Here is an 8,567-nt window from a genome sequence, read left to right as displayed (position 1 = left end):
CCTCATTTCAGGGTTAACATACTCAGAGTTTTCACTTAACCCACTGCAAAAAATGCTGTTCTTACTTAGATTTTTTGTCTTGTTTCTAGTCAAAATATCTTAAAGTTCTTAAATCAAGACGCATTTTCTTGACAAGTAAAAATAATTTTCTTGTTTTCAGGAAAAATAAGTCAAAATTAAGTAAGTCTTTCCTTAAAACAAGCAAAATAATCTGCCAATGGGGTAAGCAAAATAATCTTATTTCAAACCAAGAATAAGCTAAATAATCTTGTTTTCAGTTTGGACTCAGATTATTTTGCTTACCCCATTGGCAGATTATTTTGCTTGTTTTAAGGAAAAAGTACTCAATTTTGATTTATTTTTCCTGAGAACAAGAAAATAATTTGTACTTGTCAAGAAAATGCTTCTTGATTTAAGAATATTTTGACTAAAAACAAGACAAAAATTCTAAGTAAGAACAGCATTTTTTGCAGTGCCTCCTTTCTGAAACCGGCCCATGGTCAATCAAGTTCTCTGCTTTTAGCAGCCCTCCCTCCCCCACACATACAAACAAGCCACCAGCAACCATTCACACACACACCCCCAACCCCCCTGCAGATTGCTAAGGTAATGACCATATTTACACATGAATTGATGCTAATGATAGCCAAAAGACTAGCCAGTTAGCATCCACTTGGCTAAAGGAGGGTTACAAATCTCTGGGACTTCTAGTGTTAAGCTGTAAAAGCAATCAGTGTTCATTTTCTTTTGTTTGCAGATATGAAAAAATACAAAAAAATCATCTCATCTCTCTGTGTGCACTCAATGTGTTTTTGTCTCACATTGTTAAATCACACATGTTTATCCTCACCTGGGGTCAAAGGTCTATGGTTCATCACTGAAATTATGAGGAGTTATGGATTGATCACTCTTCAGAGACGCACGATTGGGTTCTGAAGAAGAAAATCCCTCACTGCTCCCTTCACTCTCCATAATGAGTCACTGACTTTAAACCTGCATACAGAAACAGACAAAACAAATCATACATAAAACCAAAAAACTTTCAGTAGACAAAAACTCCATTAAACAGTTTTGAAACTTACATGCGATCTATGACCATTATACACACACATCATTGTAAAGACTGTCGGTCTGTCCCTCACAGCTTTGTTTTCATGCACATACAATACAATATGGTGTCTATCCTGACCAAGGTCTATAGCAAGCACCTGTTATATAAAACAAAATTAAAAGCCTCAATTGTGGCGAAAGAAGGGCAATAAAAACTGAGGAAGAACCTGAACATTTAGAACATATTTCAAGAAACGTGTGTGAGTCTGTGTGGGAGTGTTTTCTTCAGCTCTGTATTTTTCTAAATGTCTGAATGTTTCTTCATCTGTTTATTGTTTTGACTAGTGCTGTGTATTCATTGTCAAACTACAAAGTTATTTAAATTTGCATTTCTAAAAAAATGCTAGTATTTTAATAAAAAAATAATAATTGTCTTTTATTGACAAAATATTTTAGTTTGTTTGTATATTTTTCATAACATTTTTAAAGTGTCATATGGTCATGTTACAATGTACCCCACCTATGGGGCATGTTGTCACATTTCACTTCCCTTCTTTCAGGGTAAATAAAGAAAAAAGCATATACTGTATTAATGAAACAAAGCCACATATTTGTGTGAAATGAATATGGAGCAAAATAAATTCTCTGAACCCTAAGTAGATTTACACAAACTGAGAAAGTCCCCTAATCATATTATTCCAACACATTCATTCTTTCTTTCTTTTTTTATGTGAAAAAGGTGCAGGTGCTCCTCTGATTATTGTAATAATATTATAGACTATTTAATCAGTCTATAATATATTAAATATTCTATGGGATGTTCATCAGTGTCTGAATTCATTCACACGTGTTTTCATTCACTCTATTAGTGAACTTATGTAGGAAAACGTCAAATATTCCCCAGAATACATTGTTTTCTACATTAGTGTTTTAATGGAAAATTGTTTACTGTCAGAATTTGGTGGTTTCTTACAGCAAGGTTTAACAGTGTATTACAGAAACTATACAATTACCACAACAAATAAGTTCAAATATTTTACTATGGGTCAAAAACACTAGTATTTTTTCACATGAGGTATTATTAAAGGCTTCATCCTTTAAATATCACAAACTTTGACAGGAGTGTATAGAGTTTTTGTAGCCATCAAAAATACATCTCTGTGTCATCATCGATCTTCTATTCATCGATCGATGTCTAAGTGTGACGATTTTCACTTTTAAATAGTTTTGGATAATATTACACAAATCACTTCAGTGTTACAAATGTTTTAATCACATCATTTGAGTTTTTCTCACAAAATTTCAATTCCAAAAAAAAAGCAAAACTACAAAATAAAGCAGTTGATTAAACCACTTTAATGCATTAATTTGTCTGTTATTAAAACAGACATGTTGATCTTCTTTATCAATGCAGAAATGTTTTCTAGAAAACATGCAACTCTATAACAGTCAAGGGTCAAGAGCTCAACTAAAACAAACACTGATCTCCGTGATGGTGACCCCAAACGAAACATCTAAACTTCAGTTAATTCTCAATAAGATCTTCTGTAGACGTGTGACAGAAATAAAGTCAGTCTGGTTAGTAATAAGTGAAGCTGGTAATGCTGTTTGTGGAGTTGTTGAATCAGATCTTCAGAGATTTAATGTCTTTTATCTTCAGTTCATCTAAGGCTGTGGCTGAAGAAAGTTGTAGTTTGTGTTCTTATTTCTCTTTCTTTCAGTGTTTGTTCACAGCAGGTGTTTGAATGATTGAAAGAAGGTTTCAGGAACATCATACTAACCTTTAAATAACATTCTACTAACATTAACCCTCTGGAGTCTGAGGCTGATTTGGGGCTTGGAGAAGTTTTGACATGCTCTGACATTTGTGCTTTTTTCAGTTGTTCATTAACATATTAATGACAAAAGTGTCATTACACTGTTTTCAGCACAAACTACGCTACAATAATATGTGAGGAACATGTATGTACATGTTTGTGTTTTTGAAGGAATAATGTTTATGCGTGGTAATTGAAAAAACAAAAAACTTAAGTCACTGAAATAAGGCCAAAAAAAGTATAGTAAATCTGTGTTTACAATACTTTAGGGTATTTGAGGTTGTAGACTAGAGTTTTTGCTTCAAAATTACGTAAAAATTATGCTGCCTATTCCTTCATATAAAACAATATATTGATTTAGTTTTTGTAAGACACTTTTTGCCAAGAAACACAGTATGCGAGGAGGCGTGAATCACCACTGAAAATGGGCCATTCTCACCTGAGAAGACAAAAGAATTGGATAGTAATGAGCTGAAATGACTTGCATATTAATGAGTCCTTTCAGTCAGGTAGGCTGTGAAAAAAAACCTTCTGTAATGTCTCAAGCTCATCATGCTATATGATACAGAAAAATATTATTACAATATAAAGTAATAGTTTTATATTATACTTTAAAATATAATGTATTTCTGTGATGCAAAGAGTCTGAATATAGGCTTTTAGTTTAAAAGCATGCACACTTGGAGAAACATTGGATTCTCATATGTTTATGTCAATTTTCTATACAGAGGAGTTATTTTTATTTAATATTCACTGTCATTACTATGAGCGCTGGTGTTTTCAATTCATCCTTGAAGTCGGAGGGCGCTCTGTGCATTTTTAGTCCACAAATTCATCTAAAAGAAGAAGAGGCTATTCCATGAATGGAGTTTCCAATTCATACAGCAGCAGGAGGGCGCTAAAGAAACAAAAACTCATCTAAAATTCATCCATAGAAGAAAAGTAAACAGGAAGTAACTGCATGTCTTCTAGAGATCGCTAACCATGACTTTTACATCCATATAAACACTTTTCAAGACAATAAAAACACGATTGAGATGATGAATGCATGTATTGCCTCTGAATTTGCGTCTGAATAGCGCTGGCTCCGTGGGCGTGGCCGCATTAGCGGATAATGAGCTGAATCACAGTCTTCTGACATGGCTCTCTTTTCATACAGATTACATAAACACAGAAGGTTTGTTTTCGATTTGACTTACATGATTTAAAACCTGACATCTTAACGTTTTTTTAGACATAAGTTTAATTTTTCTGTGATTAGTATTCAGTAAGTTACAGTTCATTTTCTGAGAATTATCAGATTGGATTTCGTTCAGAGGGAGAGGAGAGATCACGCATCATGTTAGTTTTCTTTATTTTACAAAAAGCACAACATTTTGTTTTTACTTTGAGTGTATATAAATAAAAGAAGACATTCTATAGTTTCAATTGATATATTACTTATGTCTCTATGACAAAAAATGACGGAGTATTTGAAGTCTGTTTTGCTGCAATGTGAAAAAAAAACTGCAAAACGCGCCGACGCGTTTTTAGACCTCAGAGTGTTAAGGAAACTGAACATTTTCATGTTCTAGTAATGTTATAAATCAACGTTCCTACAATGTTGAATTTTAGATCAAAATTAAGTTGAAAGAACGTTTGAGGAACATTATACCTTATAAAAACGTTCCTTTAACGTCAAGAAAACTGGATGTTTTTAATGTTCCCAGAACCAACACTGAATATTTAGAGAATGTTCTTATAACAAAATTCTGTTCGCTGGGATCTTTGTAAACTTCAGAGTGTAAAGAATCCTTACATTAATCTCAACTAAAAGCAGAATCCCAGGAGCTCGATATCGTTATAATCCGGAAGATGAACTTGTTTTGTTAAATTTTAAGGGCATCACAACTCCATAAAATGTCCGCTGAGTTTAACATGAGAGCGACATGAAAACTGTACAATAATATGATATCAGAAGCCCATTAATGCACTTACCGTTATGTGAAAGTTGTGACCGTTTTTTTTAAGACAAATTACAGTTTTAATTCGAAATATATAAATGTTCTTCTCATTGGAATCGACTCTATTTTTGGTTTGAAAGACGTTTCCTTCTTCTAGCTCTCCGACAGGGTTCAGTCTGAAAATAATCAGGAACAGGAAGTTCACACAAGTGTTTGGCACATGGTTTGGCATTTAGATATTTAAGCTTTCTCTTTTTTTTCTAAATGGTGCATGGTTGTATTTTGATTTATAACAATGTTTATATTTGATGTGTAATTACTCAAACAATTTTTAAGTGCATTGCACTGGGACTTTAATGTGAATGAATAATACTAATTAAAATAATGACAATAAATAAATGAACAAAACTGTCAAATTAAGCTACAATTTTGTGCTGTAATCAATATCATGATTAGCCTCTTATACAGACAGTATTTTTGTTTAAAACTAACAGCAGTGGCACTGGGACTTTACAGTTTTTTCCAATTGCTAACACACAATTTTTCAAACTAGTCTGGTTTTATCAAAACACTTAACACAATTCACAAAACCACACACCCAAACTGCAAAATACCTCATATATCCTGCAAAATGAAGCACTGCAACCGAAACTACACAGAGCATTATCAAAATCAAACTTTTGCATGAAATGGCACACACTTCATTCATATTACCAGATTTTTGCCTAACCACCTACACACTGTTGGGCATAATGAAAAGCACCCCCATCTTTAGTATGCTTTGCCATAATACTAAAATATGTATCAGATTGTTCACATGCACAGAAATATTTGCAGATACACACACATGCTGTTGCAACATTTTTATTTTTTTCCCCTCACTACAGTAAACAAGTCAGTACAACATAAGCACAGCAGATATATTGACATGGGACTGAACAAAAATATTCTTACAAAAAAAGTAAACTGAAAAAGAAAATTTCTGAAAAAAATATATTACAGTAAAAAAAAACAAAAAAAAAAAAAAGGCAAGAAAAATAATTAGGCAGCATCTTGCCGCACAGCCGGGTCTGGCCACAACGCCTCGTCAACATCACAGGCAATATCTTCCCTTGCCAGACATCGAGGGAAGAAGCGCCTTGAGTGCCTTATCCATCCCTGAATTGCACCCACATCAATCTCATCACATGCCTCTTCCATGGCCTGCACAAGAGGCATGCGCACAAAGGGCTGCCGGTCGTATACCTTCCACCGCCATGCCGAAAAGAATTCTTCTATGGGGTTCAGAAATGGTGAGTATGGTGGGAGGTATTGCACGAGAAATGTTGGGTGGTCAGCAAACCAGTTTTGGACTGGGGCTGCACGATGAAAGCTCACGTTGTCCCATACTACAACGTACCGGTTTCTTTGATGGTCTGCATCATTCATACGCTCTGGTGGTATGAGAATGTTGTGAAGTCTGTCCAGAAATGTGAGAATATGGGCTGTGTTGTATGGTCCAAGTTTGGCATGACGGTGGAGGACACCATGCATATTGGAGATGGCAGTGCACATTGTGATGTTCCCACCACGTTGGCCAGGAACATCTATAATGGCTCTGTGGCCAATGAGGTTTCTCCCTCTTCTTCTGGTCTTTGCTAGGTTGAACCCAGCCTCATCTATAAAGATGAACTCATGTGGGATTGCATGAGCATCCATTTCCAGTACTCCCTGAAAACAAAGAACAAAAATCACTCAATATGGTGTTATCCAGTACACTGGGAAACAATGTTGTGTGTAGTGTACTGCAGTCAATATAGTACTTACATCCACATATGCTCGTCTGAACTCTTTGTTTCTTTGAGAGTTTCTCTCAAACGGCACCTTATAAAGTTGTTTCATTCTGATTTGGTTTCGCTTGAGAATGCGAGCCAATGTGGACAGACTAACTCGTTGAATGTTGTTGAATAAGGTGTTGTCTTGGATGATGTGGCTTTGAATTTCTCCTAATCTGATTTCATTATTTTCCAAAACCAAGTTTACAATGGCAGCTTCCTGTACCCCGGTGAACATTTGGCCCCTTCCTCCACCATGGTGTCGTCTCTCAGTCCTTTAGAAAAAATAACATAAAAATATATATAGGGCTTGGACAATGCAGCCTAAATATTTTCCCCCACAGTAGAGTACATTGTACAGGAAACTTGTACAGTTCATGAATGGCTGATGTCATACACTAAGTAAACAGGTGTCACCCAACTGATACACTATGACATGGGGTATACTACATGTGTACTACATGAAATTTTGGTTACATACCTGTTCTCCAGTCTAAAGGTCCGGATGACAGCGGCGACAGTAAAACGGCTCAAGTTTGGCTGCACTCTCTGTCCAGCCTCACGCATTGTCAACCCATGGTTGATGACATGATCTACTAAGGTTGCTCTGATTTCATTTGAAAGTTTTGTCTTCTTTGGCCATGAACTCCTCTACCTGCTCTACCCCTACCTCTCACTCTTCCTCCCCCTCTTATTCTCAACCTCCCTCTTCCTCTTCCTCTTCCTCTTCCTCTCTCTGCAATGTCTTCCATTGTTGTTGTAAAAAAAAAGGTTCTCACCTGTGGTCTTTTCATAGTGCTTACATCCTGATTGAAGTGTTAACAATTAACCACTGAGGTGTTTGGCCAGGTGGCACATGTAATTGGCCAATTAGCTCATGTAGTGTCATTTTGAATGGCAGTGTTTTGAAATGGCAAACATGTGACTTTATGTCAGATTGTTGTGTCTTATGCAGAGAACTGTATTTAGTGAATTTAAAAAGTGCTATTTTGAAATGCAAAATGTGTGTAAAACAGAAAAGGTGTTTAGACTTTTGGAGACTTGAGAAGAAGTTTTGCTCTCTGTGTGTCAGTTTAAATAATTGTGCTGTGCATGTCATTTTAGTGTGTTAGCAATTGGAAAAAACTGTAACCTTTGCAGATTAAAATCTATACTTCAAAATATTTATTGTATTCATGAGGAGGAGGATCAGCACCCAAGGCTCTGTCACCTGTTGCTTCAATGGTGTACAGTGTACTTGGGCACTTGGACACAAGCATAACAGGGTTGGAGGGGTGCATTGATCCTGCAATGCAGCTTCTGAATGAGCTTGAAGGGTAGGCTATGTTTATTTTATTTATTTAATTGAAAATTTGCCTCATATAATTATTCACATCTGGGACAGTAATGTCAATAAATCAATTACAAATCATAACATTTCAATGACTAACATAATGATGATAAACATATCAATAATTTTGAAAATGACTCAAAGGCTACACAAAATAAGATGTTATTTTTCTCTCTCTCTCTTTATCAGGGCCATCACTTCATTTGGCAATCATGATGATGCTCCTGCTCCCCTCCTTCCTGCCCTCCTGGCTCCTGCTGCTCTTTCTCCAGGCCCGGCTCCTGCCAGTCCTGCAGCCACTGGTGGTGGTTCTGCTCCATCAGCATCTCTGTTGGAACAGAAATTGGAGCTTGAAATTAGTTTATTAAAGAAACAGCATAGGCTCCTTGATGCACAAGAGAGGCTTCTTCAGTTACAAGAGGAGTACTATTCTCAGAAACTAAACATGCTTAAACACAGACAATCTCTTGAATAAAAACATTACACCAACTTATGTTTTGACTCATTTGTGTAGATGCAAGTTAAAGCTATGTAATTGTAATTTAAGTACTTCTTATAGCTTGGTAACCCAAGGTCCATGGATCTATACTATTGCACTGAAAAGTAAGTCTCT

At 35.7% G+C, this 8,567-nt stretch overlaps 1 protein-coding gene across 1 annotated transcript; it reads right to left on the bottom strand.

Annotated features, from left to right (window-relative positions):
- Nucleotides 1–5,835: 5,835 nt before the first annotated feature.
- LOC137031997 (uncharacterized) lies at nt 5,836–6,767 on the bottom strand. Its single transcript, XM_067403429.1, has 2 exons — nt 6,617–6,767; nt 5,836–6,520 (listed from the first exon to the last, which is right to left on the bottom strand). Exons 1-2 carry the CDS (start codon nt 6,689–6,691, stop codon nt 5,852–5,854), a joined length of 744 nt encoding a protein of 247 aa, XP_067259530.1. The 5' UTR covers nt 6,692–6,767; the 3' UTR covers nt 5,836–5,851.
- Nucleotides 6,768–8,567: the final 1,800 nt, after the last annotated feature.

This window comes from Chanodichthys erythropterus, chromosome 12, assembly GCF_024489055.1.
Source record: "Chanodichthys erythropterus isolate Z2021 chromosome 12, ASM2448905v1, whole genome shotgun sequence".
NCBI classification, from domain to species: Eukaryota; Metazoa; Chordata; class Actinopteri; order Cypriniformes; family Xenocyprididae; genus Chanodichthys; species Chanodichthys erythropterus.
Note: the sequence above shows the minus strand (reverse complement) of the source record. Positions and strands in the feature narration are given on the sequence as shown.

What these genes read in the sequence shown, in the direction of transcription:
- LOC137031997 (XM_067403429.1), bottom strand. Translation starts at nt 6,691, where the DNA reads ATGAAACAACTTTATAAGGTGCCGTTTGAGAGAAACTCTCAAAGAAAC. An exon ending in TCAGACGAGCATATGTGGAT is followed by an intron (nt 6,521 to 6,616) that starts GTAAGTACTATA and finishes CTTTGTTTTCAG; the next exon opens with GGAGTACTGGAAATGGATGC.